Consider the following 23,264-nt stretch of genomic DNA (forward strand, 5'->3'; position numbering starts at 1 on the left):
AGGGACAAAGGGAAGAGAGAAGAGACGAGGGAAGAGAAAGAGAGGAGACATGAAGGGACAAAGGGAAGAGAGAAGAGACGAGGAAAGAGAAAGAGAGGAGATATGAAGGGACAAAGGGAAGAGAGAAGAGATGAGGGAAGAGAAAGAGAGGAGACATGAAGGGACAAAGGGAAGAGACGAGGGAAGAGAAAGAGTGGAGACATGAAGGGACAAAGGGAAGAGAGAAGAGACGAGGGAAGAGAAAGAGAGGAGACATGAAGGGACAAAGGGAAGAGAGAAGAGACGAGGGAAGAGAAAGAGAGGAGACATGAAGGGACAAAGGGAAGAGAGAAGAGACGAGGGAAGAGAAAGAGAGGAGACATGAAGGGACAAAGGGAAGAGAGAAGAGACGAGGGAAGAGAAAGAGAGGAGACATGAAGGGACAAAGGGAAGAGAGAAGAGACGAGACATGAAGGGACAAAGGGAAGAGAGTAGAGATGAGGGAAGAGACGAGGGAAGAGAAAGAGAGGAGACATGAAGGGACAAAGGGAAGAGAGAAGAGACGAGGGAAGAGAAAGAGAGGAGACATGAAGGGACAAAGGGAAGAGAGACGAGACGAGACATGAAGGGACAAAGGGAAGAGAGTAGAGACGAGGGAAGAGAAAGAGAGGAGACATGAAGGAACAAAGGGAAGAGAGAAGAGACGAGGGAAGAGACAGAGAGGAGATGTAAGGAAGAGATTGAGAACATATGAACCATGTTCATCAAATACAACAGGTGAATCTAAACCCCAAGTTGTAACCTCTCCTTCTCCTCCTACAACTTACCCAGAGTTCTCTACTCCTACAACTTACCGAGAGTTCTCTACTCCTACAACTTACCCAGAGTTCTCTACTCCTACAACTTACCCAGAGTCCTCTACTCCTACAACTTACCCAGAGTCCTCTACTCCTACAACTTACCCAGAGTTCTCGGTCTCCCCTCAGCATACTGAACAGCAATTTGAGCTCCTTCACTGTGATGCTGTAGCTGGCCAGCACTCCTAACATATCCACCAGCAGGTCTACACACACACACACACACACACACACACACACACACACACACACGTGTTGAGTTGGTACTTCACCGGCAGATAGGGTTTCATTATTTACTGTAAACAATCCACAATAGAAACATGCCCTCATATTCACAACAGAATTCAAAAGAAAATTCCATGCTATTAGCTTACCCTCTGAAAAAACATCCTCTAAACTGCCACTCAGTCTCATTATAAAACACACTGTGACTAATGACATTTTCTCTTTTCAATCTTTCCTCTCCTTTAAGCCATAGGAATTTCAATATGCTTAAAATATTAACTTAATCCACATCCATCCACCCAGAACTCTGCAGTGGGTACTTTACTGTACTGCAGGCAACTGGCCATGGAACAAGCTCTATGGACTATGTATTCTCTGTGTGTGTGTGTGTGTGTGTGTGTGTGTGTGTGTGTGCCTGCTTGCGTATGTGCCTTTACCTGCGATCATGTCGTCAACGGAGCTCATCTTCAGCAGCAGCTGCTCTATGAGGCCCACCTCAGTGCTGGTCTGGAGGTTGCGGACACTCTTCCTGAGGATGGCTGTGAACATGGACCACACCTCAGCCTGGCAGGTCACATCACAGTGCTCCAACAGCTCTACTACACAGCCCAGGCTCTCCGCTGCCGCTATGATGAAGTTCTGCTCCAGGTCAAACTCGCCCCCACCAGCTGAGAGGAGAGGGGAGGGGAGGGGAGGGGAGGGGAGGGGAGGGGAGGGGAGGGGAGGGAGGGAGGGAGAGAGGAGAGGAGAGGAGAGGAGAGGAGAGGAGAGGAGAGGAGAGGAGAGGAGAGGAGAGGAGAGGAGAGGAGAGGGAGGAGAGGAGAGAGAGAGGAGAGGAGAGGAGAGGAGAGGAGAGGAGAGGAGAGAGAGGAGAGGAGAGGAGAGGGAGGAGAGGAGAGGAAGGGGAGAGGAGGAATGGAGGGGAAGGGACAAGAGAGAGGGGGTATGAGATTAACGGGCATGATTGCTAGTTCAGTAAGAGAGGGGGGGCTTTTTCCTCTAAGAGACTGTGAGGGTATTGGAGATGTAATGTAAAATCCAATGTTGGTTGGAAAGTGGAGGGGAAGGGGCATACTGTACCGATCACCCAACAATCAATATTTATATTCTTGAAGATCAACAGGAAATTAATTGGCCGACTCTAGTAGCATGTGATACATACAGAGAACACACTGTACAGAGGCTGCATCTTGATTGGTGGGCATGGAGGCAGACATGCATAAAATAGGGTCAGAAACTCTCCAGGTAACAGAAGTAACAGAAGAAAAAGAAATAAAAAAAAGAACTAATAGCAGATCTAGCAAAAGAGAGAGCATGAAAGAACGTGAGAAAGAAAGAGGGTGAGAGAGAAAGGGGTGAGAAAGAAAGAGGGTGAGAGAGAAAGAGGGGTGAGAGAGAAAGGGGTGAGAGAGAAAGGGGGTGAGAAAGAAAGAGGGTGAGAAGAAAGGGGTGAGAGAGAAAGAGGGTGAGAGAGAAAGGGGGTGAGAGAGAAAGGGGGTGAGAGAGAAAGGGGTGAGAGAGAAAGGGGTGAGAGAGAAAGGGGGTGAGAGAGAAAGGGGTGAGAGAGAAAGAGGGTGAGAGAGAAAGAAAGGGGTGAGAGAGAAAGAGGGTGAGAGAGAAAGGGGGTGAGAAAGAAAGAGGGTGAGAGAGAAAAGGGGTGAGAGAGAAAGAGGGTGAGAGAGAAAGAGGGTGAGAGAGAAAGAGGGTGAGAGAGAAAGGTGAGAGAGAAAAGGGGTGAGAGAGAAAGAGGGTGAGAGAGAAAGAGGGTGAGAAAGAGGGTGAGAGAGAAAGAGGGTGAGAGAGAGGGAGGGTGAGAGAGAAAGAGGGTGAGAGAGAAAGAGGGTCAGTCTCAGAGAAAGAGAGAGAAAGGGGGTGAGAGAGAAAGAGTGTGAGAGAGAAAGGGGTGAGAGAGAAAGAGGGTGAGAGAGAAAGAGGGTGAGAGAGAAAGAGGGTGAGAGAGAGAGAAAGAGGGGAGAGAGAAAGAGGGTGAGAGAGAAAATCTGAAGGGGGTGAGAGAGTTCAGGGTGGAGAAAGAGGGTGAGAGAGAAAGAGTTGAGAGAGAAAGGGGGTGAGAGAGAAAGAGGGTGAGAAGAAAAGGGTGAGAGAGAAAGATGAGAGAGAAAGAGGGTGAGAGAGTTCACACTGAGAGAAAGAGGGTGAGACAGAAAAGGGTGAGAGAGAAAGAGGTTGAACAGAAAGAGGGTGAGAGAGAAAGAGGGTGAGAGAGAAAGAGGGTGAGAGAGAAAGAGTGTGAGAGAGAAAGGGGGTGAGAGAGAAAGAGGGTGAGAGAGAAAGAGGGTGAGAGAGAAAGAGTGTGAGAGAGAAAGGGGGTGAGAGAGAAAGAGGGTGAGAGAGAAAGAGGGTGAGAGAGAAAGAGGGTGAGAGAGAAAGAGGGTGAGAGAGAAAGAGGGTGAGAGAGAAAGAGGGTGAGAGAGAAAGAGGGTGAGAGAGAAAGAGGGTGAGAGAGAAAGAGGGTGAGAGAGAAAGAGGGTGAGAGAGAAAGAGGGTGAGAGAGAAAGAGGGTGAGAGAGAAAGAGGGTGAGAGAGAAAGAGTGTGAGAGAGAAAGGGGGTGAGAGAGAAAGAGGGTGAGAGAGAAAGAGGGTGAGAGAGAAAGAGGGTGAGAGAGAAAGAGGGTGAGAGAGAGGGAGGGTGAGAGAGAAAGAGGGTGAGAGAGAAAGAGGGTGAGAGAGAAAGAGGGTGAGAGAGAAAGAGTGTGAGAGAGAGGGAGGGTGAGAGAGAAAGAGGGGGGAAGTACTGAGTAATCTGATGTGGTTCAATGGCCAAGCTGTTCAGACAACTGATTCCTATAAAGAGTTTACAGAAGCAACCTCCTGCTATTCCTTCCCCACCATCTCCTCTGCTTCCCCTCTCCTTTCCTCCCTTCATCTCTTCTCTCTCGTCTCCTCTCCTCCTCTGCCTCCCATCTCATCTCCTCTTTTTCTATCCTCTCCTCTGTCTTCTGCCTTCCTCTCCTCATCCATCCTCTCCTCTCCCCATCCCTCCTCTCTATTGTCCTCTCCTCTCCCCGTCCTCTCCTCTCCCCATCCACTCCTCTCCCCATCCACTCCTCTCCTCTCTATTGTCCTCTCCTCTCCCCATCCTCTCCTCTCTATTGTCCTCTCCTCTCTCCATCCCCTCCTCTCGATTGTCCTCTCTACTCTGCGTTGTCTAAAGTTAATATTCCTTTCATTTATTTACCCCTCATTTTATTTTAGTAGAATTCAGATCCAGTAGTAGTTGTTATAAAAGGCATCAATTACTTAGGGAGCTTAGTGTGGTAATACCTGTCTGGTACTCGAGTACAGAGCCCAGGGAAAGTATTCATGTGGAATGTACCATCTTGACAAGAACGTCCTTATCAATGAGAGGAATTGATTTTCAGATCAGACTGTGTGCAGTTGAAGTTAGGATAATGTCTGAGGTATTAGGAAAAACAGGACCAGATCAATCATGTTTATTTACTTTCTCATCTACACCAGAGAACTAGGATTCTGACCAAGAACTAGCTTCTCCATTACATTGTGGGTTGAGCAAACAACCTCAACATTTTTACTGCAAATGTATTGGCAGACTAGTAGGCCATGGTATAGAGACAGAGGAGAAACAAAGAGCCCTGCAGTCCCGGCTGAACCTAATCTCTCGTTCCTACCTCTCCATCCCCCTGTCCATGCTTCACTCCATCCCTCCATGCACAGACAGCAAGCAGCAGACTAATTACAGTTGTCTCATCCTAGTAAACTGCAGACATTATGCTCAGAGAGGAGGAGAGGTATAGATGCGTCCCCCTATTCCCTATTTTGTGCTCTGGTCAAAAGGCTCTGGTCAAAAGTAGTGCCCTAAATAGGGAATAGAGTGGCATTTGGGATGTTGACATGGACATAGATTAGCCACTTAGGCTGCGTTTACACAAACAGCCCAATTCTGATCTTTTTTTCACTAATTGGTATTTTGACCAATCAGATCAGCTCTGAAAAAGATCTGATGTGATTGGTCAAAAGAACAATGTGTGGAAAAAATATCAGAATTGGGATGCCTGTCTAAACGCAGCCTTAGAAGCTTTCAGCCTCTCTCTCACACAGCCAGTGACTGTTAGAGTAATTATACCAGCCATTATACACACCACTTTAGCCACTTAAAACTGGCTAAACCATGCTACTGCATAATCAATACTAAGAACACGTATACATTTAGCTTGAGTTTGTTTAAACCATACGGAAGAAGAACTTGAGGGTTATCAAAGATTCAGAAATATAGGCACATTATGTAAGCCTGAGGTATGCCAGAGGCAACGAGAGCTAACACGATGTCCTGTACAGCAGTACAGCAGAATATCTGCAGTCTAAACTCCAGGGAGGTATCCAAAATAGCACCCTATTCTCTATATAGTGCACTACTTTTGACCAGAGCCCTGTGGGTGCCATTTGGGACCTCAAAAAAGGATTTGGGGCACTCCTAGAAGCCAGTGAGAGGACAGCAGAAAGGAGAGAGCAGAGAGGAGAAAACAAGGACACAGGGAGTCTAATCATCAACAAAACCTTGAAGATGAAAAGAACAACTTGTGCAGTCCAAAGTCAGTTTTACAGTGTGGTGGTGTATCTTCAATCAATCATGATCTCCTGGTTGGATGAAAAAGAAAATAACTACTTTTTAACTTGAAATGTTTAGTATGCATAAGAGTGTCATTGTTTCTATTAGCAGAATAACACTTTCATTTACAATCTCTTTCTGAATTTAGAAACCATCTTCAAATTAGATTCTTGATTAGCTCCCACAATCACCCAGGTGCCAGATGTCTCTGTGTGAGTAGCTGCATTAAGAATGAATGTATATTGGAAACATACAGTCGGGTTACATATAACTGTCACACCCTGATCTGTTTCACCTGTCTTTGTGATTGTCTTCTCCCCCCACCAGGTGTCACCCATCTTCCCCATTATCCCCTATGTACTTATACCGGTGTTCTCTGTTTATCTGTTTCCAGTTTGTCAAGTCAACCAGCGTTTTTTGTATCAGCTCCTGCTTTTTCCCAGTCTCTCTTTTCTCCTCCTGCTGGTTTTGACCCTTGCCTGTCCTGAGCACATCCACCTGACCACTCTGCCTGCCCCTGACCCTGAGCCTGCCTGCCCCTGACCCTGAGCCTGCCTGACCCTGCCTGCCTTGACCCCCTGACCACTCTGCCGCCCCTGACCCTGAGCCTGACCACTCTGCCGCCCCTGACCCTGAGCCTGCCTGCCCCTGCCTGCCCCTGACCCTGCCTGACCCTGCCTGACCCTGACCCTGAGCCTGACCACTCTGCCGCCCCTGACCCTGAGCCTGCCTGCCCCTGACCCTGCCTGACCCTGCCTGACCCTGACCCTGGCCACTCTGCCTGCCCCTGAGCCTGCCGGCCCCTGAGCCTGACCACTCTGCCTGCCCCTGAGCCTGCCGGCCCCTGAGCCTGACCACTCTGCCTGCCGTCCTGTACCTTTGCCCCCGTTGCTGTAATAAATATTGTTACTTCAACACGGTCTGCATCTGGGTCTTACCTTTATCCTGATAATAACAATGTACCTCCTCCACCATCTAAGAATATAGTTTTAAGGATTACTAGAAGTAACAGGCTACATATAGATATAGGCTCAGTCTTATTACGGTAACAGAAATTATACCCATTTCAATTTAACTCTACAGTACCGCTCACTTCTTCTCACTACAACCTCTCTCCTTCTCCCCTCTCTTTCTGTGTGTTAACCTCCTGACCATTCATCTCTGTTACACTTAACATCCTGATCAGTGATTAGTTCCTTTCTCCCGACTGCATCTTGACAGGATGACGAACCAGAGAGAGGGGGAGAGAGAGAGAGAGAGATTCTTGGTCACCATGGTGACAGCAGTAGGTTGTACTAGTGATGTAATCTTCAGTAAGTTTCCAGTCTAAACAATGGACAGTAAATCAGGCAAAAAAAAATATTAGAAGTGATTTCCTATTTTCAGCTGCTAGTGAGAATGAAAAGAGAGAAGGAGAAAGAGGATTACATCAAGATGAATAATATAAGATGCCAAAACATGTTCAAAAATACACAGCTGCTCCATACTAAGAGGCATCCATTGTGAAGGCCCGGGCTAAACTGCTGTATCCATCATCAGAGTACACAGACAGCACATGCTAGTGTGTCGTTTCGGTTTCCATGTCATCCTAAATAAAAAGAAAACCTGGTGGACTTTCAGTTCTTTGCAGCAGAGAATGTGTACAGCAGCCATGCAGCAGCAAACCGTCTGGAAAAGAATTAGACCAATCGCTCAAAGATCAGCCTCACAGATTGGTCGATGATTGTGTCTGCACCCTGTGTGCCTACACCAAGTCACAGTGATAACAGAACAGCATAACAGGACAAGTCCAGGGTTGTATCCCAAATGGCACCCTATTCCCTTTATACTGCACTACATAGGGAATAGGGTGTCATTTTGGACACAACTCGGGGCTAGACCATTGCGGATCAGGTCAGCCTGATAGTGTTTAAACTACTTAAGCTGCTCTCTGTCTCTCTGACACGTACAGTAATCTTCAGTACTCTGCAGGAGTGTGATCTAACACAGCCACTCCAGTAATCTGAGGGAGTAAACCCAGGGCTCTTCTCTCCCTCCTCGAGACCTGACAAAATGTCACGACTACAAAGGTCAGGCTCCCACTCAGCCCAGTCCAAGCTGTGTAGTAGTGTGAATAGTGGGACACCACAGCTGCTCTGATGCTCTGAGGACTAGAACCACTTCCTCATTCCAACATAATGTAAATTAATTCACTCATTTGCATAACTGGCAGAACAGCCTTGTGTGAGTAAATGCACAAGGCAAAACCCACAAATTAAACCCCCTTTTGTAGCTGTCATGATCTATACTCTAATCAGCAGGACGGTCAACGTCATACACACACCAAAACACCTATAAAAGGTTTAGTCCCAGTGTACTAGCCATGTAACACCAGAAAGGAAACAGTCTTTTAAACAGCAGCTTTGATGAATGTGTGTAAACTAGGCCATGATGCTACTGTGAACAGAGCACATATCTGAGAACCCAGTTACACACTGGTTTCCCCTTTAAGACAAGCCACAACCCACCTCCTGCTTCCTGCCTGCTGCAGCCAAACCTTCTCTCTCCTCCTTGCTGATCATCGCTACATCATCCAGACACATGGTCCTCTTGGCTTAGACTGCAACTCTGTTGTCGGGGGGGGTCAGAGTTTCTCAACACAGTTTTGTTCCAACCCTGCACAAGCATGCATGATCAAAGGGCTAGAAGATGAGTTGAGTGGTGGAATCAGATGGGTTTGTGCAGGGCTGGAGCAACAATGTGCACTGGACCGGAGGGTGGGGACAGTAGTGGAATGTTGATGCATGTTTAAACAGAGCTTTGTGCATAAACCCAGCACTGGGAAACAGCAGAGCCCAGCACTGGGAAACAGCAGAGCCCAGCACTGGGAAACAGCAGAGCCCAGCACTGGGAAACAGCAGAGCCCAGCACTGGAAAACAGCAGAGCCCAGCACTGGGCAGCAGAGCCCAGCACTGGGAAACAGCAGAGCCCAGCACTGGAAACAGCAGAGCCCAGCACTGGGAAACAGCAGAGCCCAGCACTGGGAAACAGCAGAGCCCAGCCAGCAGAGCCCAGCACTGGGAAACAGCAGAGCCCAGCACTGGGAAACAGCAGAGCCCAGCACTGGGAAACAGCAGAGCCCAGCACTGGGAAACAGCAGAGCCCAGCACTGGGAAACAGCAGAGCCCAGCGAGGTTGTGTGACTGGATTACAGATTAACATACAGCATGTGATGATGATCACACCGGGGTAAACAAACACAGGAACAACACAAAGGACAACTCTGTTGAAACACTGTAGAAATTAGAGGCTTACAGTCATATTACTGTTGAGACGTAAACACATGATCAGGTCTACACAGATACAGTATACTCTCCTCCATGCTATCACGTGGACATATAGATGGTCCAGAATGATCAACTCCACCGCTCAGTCAGGTGTGATCTATGGCAGATCTATTTCCAGTCAATAGGGCATCACATTACTCTGCTCCCTGACCCAGCATCATGAACACCTGGCCCGCCCCTGTTCATCATGAGAAAACAGATGTCTGTCCATGTGTGAGAGTTTCCACCTCCTTTGCTACAACGCACGCACACATGAAATCCTCTTCCTCCTGTCCTCCCCATCCTCCTCTCCTCCAGCTGATTCAGTTGCACCAATTTATTTTATCAAACAGGTCATTATATGAAATCAGTAGATCCTTTGTGAGGGCTAGAAAGACCTGTGTGATTTATTGAACAGGAACAGAACAGGAAGGTTGTCTCTGAGGCAGAGAGGAGAGATGTCCTGAGTACCAACAAATCAACCTACAGAGAAAAGAGAGGGAGTAGAGAAGGAGGAGAGAGAAATGAGAACGGGGAGAAAATAGGGAAAATAGAGAAATGAGAGGGGAGAGAGGGAGGAAAGGGGGAGGAGAGAAGGAAAGAGAAGAGAGAAATGAGAGGGGAGAGAGGGAGGAAAGAGGGAGTCTAATTACCAGGGAGGAGAAAGTGAGAAAAAGAGCGCTAGAAGGGGTGGGAGGTGAGATGGAGAGAGGGACGGGAAGAACATCAGTAGTTTTCATCACCTTCTCTCCACATAATAAATCAGGGGGAACATGAAATGTATTAAATCCCAGAAGAACCAGCCAGCTTCATTTATCTTAATGCTCACTGCTAACATTACCTGTAGAAGCACAAGTGCCATGACATTTACTATCTGAAAGGAAATGGAATAAATTGTATAAAATAGTGGAATAAATGGAATGTTATATCATTGTCCAAGGTACACGACAAGATTATCAAGGTAACCATAAATCCTGTAAAGAAGACATTGTATCAACACCAGTACACCCTACAAAGCCAGAAGAGGAGAAAGGAAGTCTAACGGAGCTCTAGAGGGGCCTTGAGGATGTGCCATGACCAGGCCATGCAGTCTCTGAAAAGGGACAGCACAGCAGATCAACATAGGTCCTTGTCAAAAGTATTGCACTAAATTGGGACAAACTGCTTAAAATTCTACCTAGCCGGAAGGGGTTATTAATCTCATACTTTTAGTCATATCTTATGTGCGCCGCCAACACAGGGAGAAGTGGGAAATTGAATTGAAAATAGAACTTACCGAGGATTGGAGTGAAAGCGCTATAAAAAGAGTAATGTGGGGTCCAGGGGTCTGAATACCCTCGGAATGCACTGTATATGTTGTATATATATTCACTGTCTCATTTATAACATGTTAACATTCATTGTTTTCAAACCATGACACATGTAGGCCTATGCACCTTATATTAATAGTATTTTATTTTATGTATTTATTTTTATTATTATTCATAATTGTTTTCCCGGGATGGAATGTGAGGGTGGGACTGGGGTAGGTGGGCACGAGTGTGGAGCTGTTCTTTGTAAAAAAAGAAATATAAAAAAACAATCAATGGTGCAATTTTAATCTTTAATTAAAGAAACTAACTAATTAGGGAATGAAGGCCATTTGGGATGAAGAAAAGTGAAAGTGCGTCTGACTCCATACAGACAGACACTAGCTGCATGTCAGTATTTCAGCACTATGGACAGTTCCTCTCTGGTGAAACCTCATTAAACCTCACAAAGCTGCAAGTGTAGAGCCCCACTGATCATGCTGCCTCACTGCACAGACAAAGACAGGTTAACAGACATGTAACATGCTAATGACATACTTTATATGAAGTGGCCTCTTCCAGCCTTCTGGTCCGTGGCAGGGCCTGTTAAGCTGAACAGCCAATCAACAGATAGCAGGTCTCTTTCATCTCTGGCCAGCCTCATACTAAAGCCCATAGGCTGGCAGCCATGCTGTGTGTGTGTGTGTGTGTGTGTGTGTGTGTGTGTGTGTGTGTGTGTGTGTGTGTGTGTGTGCTGGGTAAAAGCACATCAAAGCCAGTGATCCTGGCCTGCTTCTCTTAAACTTCAGTAGAGGCGAGAGTAAGAAACCACTTAGTATTTTGTCCACCAATTAATCACACCCTGGGGGTGGATCCTAAGGTCAGTACAGAGAGCTCCCAGAGACACTGTGTTCTACCTCCCTAACCCATCAAGTCACTTCACATTCACAGCTCACTGTGAGAGACAGAGACACAGGTCTGCTTCCCCATCTGAAGGCTTCTCAGCTCAGTTCCTTTCCTCTCCATTCTTCTTCCTTTCCATTCCTCTCCTTTCCTTTCCATCCATTCCTCTCCTCTTCACTCCTCTCCACACAACCCCTGCCCTTCTATCTTCCTGCCACTCTCTACTCCTGTGAGTATCTCTCTCCCTCTCTCCATCTCTTTTCCAGTGAATACTCAGATTGTCAAACAGGTTGAGTAGCGAGCGTTGCCAGTCCAGAGCAGGAGAGAAAATTAAAAAGCAATCTTGCAAGAAATACATCTGGTGGAAAGGAAGAGGGGCTGTGATGTGAAAGGAATACCAGGAGGTCTGGGGAGTGTCGCTACAGATTACAGAACACATACACACACAGGCCTGCTGAGCTCAAAACCACACCACATACTGTAGGTACACACACACACCACATACTGTAGGTACACACACACACCACATACTGTAGGTACACACACACACACCACATAGAATATTAGAAGACATGCATAGAAAAACCTATGATACAGCATCTCAACATGCAGACAGACATCATGGGAGATGCTGTATGTTAAGATAACATATGGAATTGTTTTAACATTTTCACACCATGGATCATTTAGCTATTTGATTTTAATTTTAGGAACACTTTATGAATCCAAAACATATGTAAAAAATATTTGATAAAATATTGAATTAAGAGTTTACTACTATAGCCCATAGAAACTCATTGAATAACACATTCATTAAAGGCAAAAAAAAGTCAGTCAAAAAATAAATCTTAAGGAGTAAGGTTTTGAAGTGTCTGTCCTATATCTAGGAGATTTAAGAAAGCTCAGGAACATGTGTTATTTTTACACATATTTAACCCCTTATTTTTGTAGGTCAAAACTACCTCCATACTTCCATTCGTTTGTATTGGTTATCTTCAGGCGAGTCCCGTGACGCTATAGGCGTTTTGGTGAGAAGAGCGAATTTGACAAACACCCCTGTAGTTCGGCCACCTTCCACCACAGATGTGGAAGGCTGACATAGGTGGATTGTAGATTGAGACTCAGTCCATGAAAAAAAACGGATCTCTCTAGTTTAATGTGACAGATTTTGATGGGAATTTTTTTATTATGTTACTTAGAATGACACAAAGGTGCGTCAATAGACTCTCAAGAATTAAACAACTCCATGATTGGGAGTGGTCAGGACTCACGGTACAATATGTGTGTGTGTGTCTGAAGGTGAGGAATAAGTACAGATGCTTCACCGCTGTTTCCTGTCAGATCGTCTGTCTGTCTTATTAAAGATACGCCTGGAGCCATCTGGTGCTCACACACACACACACACACACACACACACACACACACACACACACGCTGTTGTTCCACAATGAAAGAAAGGTTTAAAAAGAGTCACAATCAATCATTATCACAACCAACCCTACAACAGTTGGGATATCTAGCGGCAGTATATTTATCTGGGATATCTATTCACTGTATATCTATCCTCTGATACATAGATGAATGCTTCAGTGCTCCAGTCACCTTGGAGCAGCTCTGCACTGCAGCATTCATCTGTGCACACCTCACCTTGGCTGGGGGTTGCATGGTGCAGTGGGACAGGAGTTCTCCTGTCTCTCTCTCACAGCAGAACAAAACAGAAAAGCAGTTGAGGTCACCTAAGCCTGTCTAATCATCTCTGCTAATTGAACAGCTCCAGTCAGGATAAGAGTTGTCAGAGTCATTAACCTCATTAACCTGCAGATACACTTCCCCGTTCTGTTCCATTATACTGCTATCACAGACACAGACTGGAGGCATATGGAGAGGGATAGCTGGGGGAGAGAGAGTTGAAGGGATCCCTATTGTAAAGTGGTGTACAAATGTAGGATCTTAATTTGATCACCCTGTTGCAGGAGAATTTTGCTGCAATGCAGGAAATGTAAAACTTTTAGAACATGTGAGATTTAAAATTGCTTCTGAAGTTTTGAGAGTTGATTTTCCCTTACGTAAAATGTATCAACCCCTACATAACTCTCCATTAACTACAATCCACATAAGAATTCACATTTCCTTCTGTAGCAAACTGGCTCAGATTAAGATCCTACATCTGTATAGAGAGAACAGAGAGAGAGAGAAAGGGAGGAGAGGAGAGAATTGCCTCTACAGCCCTAAACAGCGATGAGAGAGAGAGCAGCGCACTGCAATGCAGAGAGAGAGAGAGAGAGAGAGAGAAAGAGAGAGAGAGAAAAAGAGAGAAAGAGAGAAAAAGAGAAAAAGAGAGAAAGAGAAAGAGAAAGAGAGAGAGAGAAAGAGAGAGAGAAAGAGAGAGAGAAAGAGAGAGAAAGAGAGAGAAAGAGAGAGAGATAAAGAGAGAGATAAAGGGATAGAGATAAAGGGATAGAGATAAAGAGATAGAGATAAAGAGATAGAGAGAAAGAGATAGAGAGAAAGAGATAGAGAGAAAGAGAGAGAGAGAAAGAGAGAGAGAGGTGTCACCAGGCTGAGAGGAGGACCAGGACATCATGTAGTCCAGATAAAACTACACACACACTTATAGCAGCTGAAAGTCATAATCTCAGGATTATGATCTAAAGTAGATCCCTCAAACTCAGCTCTGGAACTTGAAGCCAGTTCCACTGCATGTTTTCTATTCTTCCCCTCTTATCAGAGACTGAATTAGACCTGGGACACCAGGTGGGTGTAATTAATGACCAGGTAAAACAGAAAACCAGCAGACTCCAGACCTCGTAGGGTAATAGTTGACTACCCCTGATCTAGATGAGAACTATCCTTCAGAATCTCTGAACCACTGAAACACAACTCACATTAAAACACAACTCACATTAAAACTCAACTCACATTAAAACTCAACTCACATTAAAACTCAACTCACATTAAAACTCAACTCACATTAAAACTCAACTCACATTAAAACTCAACTCAGATTAATTTTGATATACAGTACCAGTCAAAGGTTTGGACACACCTACTCATTCAAGGGTTTTTCTTTATTTTTACTGTTTTCTACATTGAAGAATAATAGTGAAGACATCAAAACTATGAAATAACACGTATGGAATCACGTAGTAAGTTTAAAAAAAGTGTTAAACAAATCAAAATATATTTTAGATAACCAGCCTTTGCCTTGATGACAGCTTTACACACTCTTGGCATGGAAAAAACTCTATTGTTCCCGCCCCAGCTGGATGTCCTTTGTCATAATATCAAACACAACAACATCAGAACAACAGTAAAACAACAGTAGAGATATGTTTGTTATTCTTTTAGTCTCAGTGTAAAACTGCAGAGGGAATGATAGAGAAAAGTACATTAGAAATAACAGCCATTTCAGACAGAAATCAAACAGTGCTGTTAATGAATGTATGATGGAGAAAAGAGGTCAAGTCTAAAGCGGCCAGTCAGAATCAAACCTCATCAGAGCCTCCCGAGTGGTGCAGTTGTCTAAGGCACTGCGTCGCAGTGTTACTAGAGATACTGGTTGAAGTCCGGGCTCTGTCGCAGCCGACCGCGACCAGGAGACCCATGGGGGGGGGCACACAATTGGCCAAGTGTCATCTGGGTTAGGGGAGGGTCTGGCTGGCAGGGATGTACATGTCCCATCATGCACTAGCGACTCCTGTGGTGGGCCGGGTGCAATGCATGCTAACACGGTGGCCAGGTGTACAGTGTTTCCTCAGACACATTGGTGTGGGTGTCATGTCAAGAAGCATGGTGCCTCTCCTTGTTCGGGCGTCGTCACCGGCTTTCTGGCTGCCACTGATCCACGTTTCTTTTTCCATTTGTTATGTCTTGATTGTACACATCTGGTTCCCATTAAGTTACTATTATTTCCCTATTTAACCCTCTGGTTCCCATTCTGTTTTGTGAGTGATTGTTCCTCGTTTATGTTAGTCTTTTGTGTTAGAGTTTGTTATTCCCTGCGTGAATTCATTTTGGCTGATTTATTTTTCCGAGTAAAGTACGTTGTTTTACTCAGTTCTTCGTCCTGCGCCTGACTCCGTCCTCACCTGTGCACAACTGACAGTTGACACAGGGTTGGGTTGGGTTTCAGAGGATGCACAGCTCTCTACCTGCAACAAGACTCTAACTACCAACTGGGTACTATGAAAAAAAAAAATATATATATATATATATATTAAGATTCTAAAAAGATTCAAACCTCATCGCCTCCAAACAGACCTTCCATTACAGACACCAGGAACCATGGAAGAAATGAAATTAGCCAGACAGTGTGTGTGTGTGTGTGTGGAACTATACTTGTGTGTCATGGTTCCTCCTGGCATCAGAGGGCGGCAGAGACTACCCTAGAGATTTTTATTGGACTCGTGTGTCTTATTACGCGCTCCAACAGGTATATTTCAATGGTCATCCCCAAAGCCAACACCTCCTTTGGCCGCCTTTCCTTCCATTTATCTGCTGCCAATGACTGGAACCAATTGCAAAAATTACTGAAGTTGGAGACTTATATCTCCCTCACTAACTTTAAACATCAGCTGTCTGAGCAGCTAACCAATTGCTGCAGCTGTACGCAGCCCATCTGTAAATAGCCCATCCAATCTACCTACCTCATCCCCATATTGTTTTTATTTACTTTTATGCTCTTTTGCACACCAGTATTTCTACTTGCACATCATCATCATCTGCACATCTATCACTCCAGTGTTAATTTGTAATTACTTCGCTACCATGGCCTATTTATTGCCTTACCTCCTCACGCCATTTGCACACACTGTATACAGACTATTTTTCTATTGTGTTATTGACTGTACGTTTGTTTATTCCATGGGTAACTCTGTGTTGTTGTTTGTGTCACACTGCTTTGCTTTATCTTGGCCAGGTTGCAGTTGTAAATGAGAACTTGTTCTAAACTGGCTTACCTGGTTAAATAAAGCTTAAAAAAAAACGTTAAAAAATGTGTTTATGATTGTTTCCCCTTTAAGAGAGGTGTGTTTTCTGTTTCCTTTTGTTAGTTCTTGAATTCAGTTTCCTGTATGTTTACCCCATGTGAGTTTCGAGTTTTAGTGTTTGTTGTTTTTGGTTTGAAGTTTTCTATATTATTACGTTCTCCATTATTCAAGTAAAGGGATTACGTTTTTCCCAAGTCGCTGATTCCTGGTCTGGTTCATTCTCTGCTCATGGGTTCAAATCTACCACGTCACATTGTGGGGACAAACACAAATTTGAGCAACTGGGGACATTTTCTTAGTCCCCACAAGGTCAAATGAGACTTCTAGGGAGGTTAAGATTAGAATTAGTGTTAGGGTTTGAATTAGGTTTAGGTTTAGGGTTAAGAGTGAGAGTTAGTTTTAGGTTAGGAGATAGGGTTGGGGTTAAGGATAGGTTTTGGGGTTAAGGTTAGGTTTAAGATTAGGGTAAGGGTTAGGTTTATGGGTTAGGGAAAATAGGATTCTGAATGGGACTGAATTTTGTGTCTACACAAGGTTAGTTGTACAAGACTGTGTGTGTGTGTGTGTGTGTGTGTGTGTGTGTGTTTCTAGAGCAGTGTGACTGATGGCTCTGTTATGTTAGGTGTTTATTTGATGATGTAATTATTTCTCGTCTGTAATTACTTCTCAATGAAGTCTCAATGTAGAGCTGGCTAAGCCAATAGTCTAACACATGCCTGTCCTTCTCTTTTATACACACACACAATAACCTTAGGGAGGAGTTCTGATGGGAACAGTCACCTGGGAAAGTCTAACGACAGATTGAATGGCCAGCCTGGGTCGGGAGGTGGGTGTGTGTCGCCTGGCAGCATGGGGCTGGCAGAGCAGACAGGTGGCAGAGCCATAGCTGTAGAACCTGACAGAGCTAACAGAGACACAGAGAGAGAGAGAGAGAGAGACACAGAGAGAGAGAGAGAGAGAGACACAGAGAGAGAGAGAGACACAGAGAGAGAGAGAGAGAGAGACACAGAGAGAGAGAGAGAGAGAGAGAGAGAGAGAGAGAGAGACACAGAGAGAGAGAGAGAGAGAGACAGAGAGACACAGAGAGAGAGAGAGAGAGACACAGAGAGAGTGAGAGAGAGAGACACAGAGAGAGAGAGAGAGAGAGAGAGAGAACAGAGGTGTTCACAGTGAGAGCTGCTTGCTACCTTGGTCTCTAAGCAGCTCTACAGACATGACACAGCCTGACAGTCTGCAGACACAAACAGAATGTTTACTGATCATATAAGACACACAGGGAAAACAGGGATGTACAGTACCAGTCAAATGTTTGGACACACCTACTCACTTAAGGGTTTTTATTTTTACTATTTTCTACATTGTAGAATAATAGTAACGGCATCAATACTATGAAATAAAACATGGAATCATGTAGTAACCAAAAAAATGTTAAACAAATCAAAATATATTTGATATTTGAGCTTCTTCAGTTAATGCCTTGATGACAACTTTGCACACTCTTGGCATTTTCTCAACCAGCTTCATGAGGAATGCTTTTCCAACAGTCTTGAAGGAGTTCCCACATATGCTGAGCCCTTGTTGGATGCTTTCCTTCACTCTGAAGTCCAACTCATCCCAAACCATCTCAATTGGGTTGAGGTCGGGTGATTGTGGAGGCCAGGTCATCTGATGCAGCATTCCATCACTATCCTTGGTCAAATAGACCCTAAACAGCCTGGGTTTTAGCTGTTCTTGCCATAATATGGACTTGGTCTTTTACCAAATAGGGCTATTTTCTGTATACCACCCCTACCTTGTCACAACATAACTGATTGTCTCAAACGCATTAAGAAGGAAAGAAATTCCACTTTTAAGAAGGCACACCTGTTAATTGAAATGCATTCAAGTTGACAACCTCATGCATCTGGTTGAGAGAATGCCAAGAGGGTGCAAAGCTGTCATCAAGGATGGCTACTTTGAAGAACCTCAAATATAAAATATATTTTGATTTGTTTAACACTTTTTTGGTTACTACATGATTCCATATGTGTTCTTTCATTTCATTTGATGTCTTCACTATTATTCTACAATGTAGAAAATAGTATATAAAAAAAATAAAAAAACTGGAATGAGTAGGTGTGCCCAAACTTTGGACTGGTGCTGTAAGGGTAAACGTTATTGCTCTCTGGTGGTTCAGAGCACAACAGCACAAACCATTACATAATGAAAAACAGAGCTGGAATATAAATGTATGCGTCCCATGTACGCCACCCTATTCCCTATATAGTCCACTACTTTTGACCAGAGACGTAAGGGCCCTGGTCAAAAGAGGTGTGCTAAATAGGGAATAGGGTACAATTTAGGATATACCCAAATCATGTTATCATGGAGCATTACAGGGTCCTGAACCAATACAAGGTCTCTGTAGCCTAGGGGATAAACATAGCCCACATCCATATAAAACAGTTTTTATTACTACCACAGTATTTTCATTATTTTTCATTGCATTCAATTACTACATTATTGCGACAGAAAGAGAGAGAAAATTAGATCACTGTACTACAGTCACCAGATGACCGTCACTGCCTGATGAGGGAGGTGAGTGCAGAGATCTGATTGGCTACCCTGAGGAACTGACCAGTCAGGCTAGAGGAGAAGCCCTACCCTCCAGATGGACTCAACCCACACCTCCTTTATGTTGTTTTAACTACCCAGCGATACGCTTGATCTCATATCTGCAACTGGAACCTAGTCTCCACATGACTGTCCAGGTTAGAGCTAACACACATCTCAATGCAAAAACTCTCTCTCTCTCCCCCCCCCCTCTCTCTTTATTTATCTCTTCTTCTCCCCCTCTTTCCCTCCTCAGTAATGTAAATTACAGTTTCTTACAGTAGTTGTGACATTTGGGAGACTGAGGTTGCATCCCAAATGGCACCCTATTCCCTTTATGGTGAACTATACTTTTGCACTATACTGCCCTATGGGCCCTGGTCAAAAGGAGTGCCATATAGGGAATAGGGTACCATTTGGGATGCATATAGGTCTTCATGATTCAGCTCCCAGGTATTGGTAGACTGGGAGACTTCGATCTTATTATGTGGCAGGCCAGTCCTCTATTCCTCCCCTCACTCTACTCCATTTCACCTCTCACTCTCTTTCCCTGCTCTTATGTAGAGCACACTCAATCAGCTCGGGGCTGCTTCTCCTGATGTGATATGAGCATGCCTTTCAGAGCTAATGTCAGAACTGCAGCTCATTCTTTCTCACTGCGTTTTGTTCTCACAGTGCAGAGGGTGTGTGTGTATATGTGTTGCTGTCTGTGTGTGTTTATATGTGTGTGTAGCTGTCTCTGTGTGTGTTTATATGTGTGTGTAGCTGTCTCTGTGTCTCTGTGTGTGTGTGTGTGTGTGTGTGTGTGTGTGTGTGTGTGTGTGTGTGTGTGTGTGTGTGTGTGTTGTCAGGCAGGCAGGCAGTGAGCGAGAGGGATTTGATAGCTTCCGGCAGCGTGCTTGTTTCCCTCCCTGCTGGACCAGTGTTCTGTGTTCTGGAGCTAGTTTATGAGATTGAGTGTGACCTGCTATACGAAGGTCGACCTGACCTTGTCACAGTGGATAGAGGGAGGATGGAAGGGAGGGAGAAAATGAGAGAGGGAGAGAAAACGAGAGAAAGGGAGGGAGGGCTTGGTATTCTGTGCAGTTCTTCAGTAGATCTGACTCCGTTTAATCGACTGGCCGATTGTTTGGTCGATAGACTGTTGGTTGACTGAGATTTCTTTAGTCGAGCAGTAGCAAAAAATTATAATTTCATGGTGTACTAGTAACCGAAAAGTTGCTCTATCAAATCCCCGAGCTGACAAGGTAAAAATCTGTCGTTCTGAACAAGGCAGTTAACCCACTGTTCCTAGACCAGTTAACCCACTGTTCCTAGACCAGTTAACCCACTGTTCCTAGACCAGTTAACCCCCTGTTCCTAGGCCGTCATTGTAAATAAGAACTTGTTCTTAACTTGCCTAGTTAAATAAAGGTAAAATAAAATACATTTAAAAAAATGACCACCTGTCTGTGGACTACTCCATTGTGGAGGCCGTGGGGATGGCACAGTCCATCACTAAGACATGTGCTGCTGAAGTTGTATATGATTATATTATATAATAACAAATTATGTAAATACGAATGTAAAAAAAAAAAAAAGTTTTATAAAAAATGCGCTTTCTCCCGTGTTGGATAGCGGTCGTTGTCCTCAAACATCTGTGCGCTGTTGAATTGGCGCCTATTCCTAGAGCATTTTGCTATGTGCATAATAGTAAAGCTATCAAGTATATTGGTGTTGAGAACAAGTGAGGAGAGAGGAAAAGAAGCCAACAAGTGCTCAGCATATGTGGGAACTCCTTCAAGAGTGTTGGAGAAACATTCCATGTGAAGCTGGTTGAGAGAATGCCAAGAGTGAGCAAAGCTGTCAAGGCAAAGGGTGGCTACTTTGAAGAATCAGAAATATAAAATATATTTTGATATGTTACATTTTTTGGGGGTACCGCATGATTCCATATGTGTTATTTCATAGTTTTGATGCCAAATTAAGAAAAACCTTTGAATGAGTAGGTGTGTCCAAACTTTTGACTGGTACTGTATAGCTGCAGAAATGACAGATCTTCAATAGTCTACTGATTCCGTGAGCACCAAGCCTCACGCACCCACATGTTGGATTAACAATTTCACAAATTTGCCGTTTTTTAAAATTGTATCTTTGCTATGCTGTAATAAAGGCTTTACACATTTTTTTTCATTAGAACAGCCTATCTGGTATTATTTATAATGTATTTAGTGTTGTTTACACTCTTCCAAATTGTCTGAAAAATTATATTTATAATAATAACCCTCCTTTTTCTTGATCTCCTTATTGTTATTATTTTTACTGCTACTACCACTTTCATCATAATTAGTAATGTCATTATCATTAGTAGGCTAAGTATAGCAGCCTTGTTTAACCACCATCGAGCTGTAGGACAAAGAGTGCATCCTGTTGAGTCTTAATACCATAACTTAGACATATATTTCAATAGTTATATAGATCATCTGTTCATGTCATCACACAGCATATGTGTAACGAACACGAGGGGAGACAGAGAGCTGGTTTCATGCGCAGGGCGCAGCAAGTGTTTATTGCAAAGGACCACAGGAGGAGGCAGGTAGCTGGGTCCAGGGGCAGGCAGAAGGTCATACACAGGAGGAGGCAGGTAACTGTGTCCAGGGGCAGGTAGACAGTCATACACAGGGGTTCCAAAAGGGCAACAGTATAGGCAGGGAAAAGGCTAGTAACGTAGTCCGGGAGATCAGGAAATAGGTAGATGACAGGAAATCCGATAGGCTAAAGTACAGGCAGGGAATAGGCAAAAAGGCGTCATTAGTGAGGCAGGCCAAAATTATCTTACACGGGAGGAGTAAATCACGGGAAAAACAGTGCTCCGAAAGACGTGTGTAACAAAACAAACTATACCTCACACAGATGGGGTGCAAAGAACTGAAATAAAAAAGTGTGTGATAATGACTTACAGGTGTGTGAACAGGTGATTCGAATTCAGGTAATTGGGATCTGGAGAGTGAGCTGCGTTCAGGGGATCTACGTTTTTGAGAGTGTGAGCTGGATAGTGGTCTGGAAAGTGAGCTGTGTTCAGGGGATCTACGTGTTTGAGAGTGGGAGCTGGAGAGTGAGCTGTGTTCAGGGGATCTACGTGTTTGAGAGTGGGAGCTGGAGAGTGAGCTGTGTTCAGGGGATCTATGTGTTTGAGAGTGGGAGCTGGAGAGTGAGCTGCGTTCAGGGGATCTATGTGTTTGAGAGTGGGAGCTGGAGAGTGAGAGTGAGCTGCGTTCAGGGATCTATGTGTTTGAGAGTGGGAGCTGGAGAGTGAGCTGCGTTCAGGGGATCTATGTGTTTGAGAGTGGGAGCTGGAGAGTGAGCTGCGTTCAGGGGATCTATGTGTTTGAGAGTGGGAGCTGGAACGTGGTCTAGAAAGTGAGCTACGTTCAGGGGATCTATGTGTTTGAGAGTGGGAGCTGGAAACAGACATTACAATATGAGTCATTCATGATTTGAAATGCAATCAAGCATTTTACTTTCTAAAATAAAATAAAGCGACCATTGAATAATTAGTAAACACTAAATAGAATGTGTCTATATATGGAAAAATACACGTTTAAACATTTTGACCAATCGATTGGACTAAAGAACAAACAGCTCTCTGTTGACCAAGGTGTGTTTTTGTCGGTGTCACACCCTGACCATAGTTTGCTTTGTATGTTTCTATGTTTTGGTTGGTCAGGGTGTGAGCTGAGTGGGCATTCTATGTTACATGTCTAGTTTGTCTAGTTCTATGTTTGGCCTGATATGGTTCTCAATCAGAGGAAGGTGTTCGTCATTGTCTCTGATTGGGAACCATATTTAGGTAGCCTGTTTGGTGTTGGGTTTTGTGGGTGAATGTCCTTGTTCTGTCTCTGTGTTACTTTGCACCAGTATTAGGCTGTTTCGGTTTTCGTGTTACGTTTATTGTTTTTGTATTTGATTCGTGTTTACTTTGTTTTATTAAACATGGATCGCAATAGCCACGCCGCATTTTGGTCTGACTCTACTTCACATACAGAAAACCGTGACAGTCGGGGACAGCCCGAGTAAAAAGTCTGGTTTATGGTCTTCACTGAACTGGAATAATTAGGATGATTATTATGCTAATGCTCATATATATTGCATGTTCATCAGACCTGCAATCCTGGCAGGAAATAAGAATCAGGGTATGTCCCAAATGGCATCCTATTCCCTAATAGTGCACTACTCTGATGTTAGACTACTCTCCCCATTGAGAGATGATGACCAGCATATTCACATTTACATGTTAGTTATTTAGCAGACGCTCTTATCCAGAGCAACTTACAGTTAGTGCATTCATCTTAAGATCGCTAGGTAGGAGAACCACATATCGCAGTCATAGTAAGTACATTTATTCTCAATAAAGTAGCTATCAGCAAATTTAGAGTGGGTGGGGGTACTGTGGGATTATTTAAGATACTCTTTGAAGAGAAAAGCATTGCAAGTTTGAATTTTTTAAAGTTAGTGTGGGAGAGGTTGAAAAAGTATTGTTATCGATCAATAATAACTA

The 23,264-nt window shown here is 44.2% G+C and overlaps 1 protein-coding gene across 1 annotated transcript in view; it reads right to left on the minus strand.

The window, feature by feature from the left end:
- Window positions 1–1,657: 1,657 nt before the first annotated feature.
- LOC121839098 (neurobeachin-like) overlaps window positions 1,658–23,264 on the minus strand; it is a 44,958-nt gene continuing 23,351 nt past the window's right edge. The window contains exon 2 of the mRNA XM_042296093.1: window positions 1,658–1,729. Within this exon, the coding sequence (XP_042152027.1) occupies window positions 1,688–1,729 (42 nt within the window). The 3' untranslated portion in view covers window positions 1,658–1,687. The remainder of the gene's footprint in view (window positions 1,730–23,264) is intronic.

Source organism: Oncorhynchus tshawytscha, linkage group LG13 (genome assembly GCF_018296145.1).
Source record: "Oncorhynchus tshawytscha isolate Ot180627B linkage group LG13, Otsh_v2.0, whole genome shotgun sequence".
NCBI classification, from domain to species: Eukaryota; Metazoa; Chordata; class Actinopteri; order Salmoniformes; family Salmonidae; genus Oncorhynchus; species Oncorhynchus tshawytscha.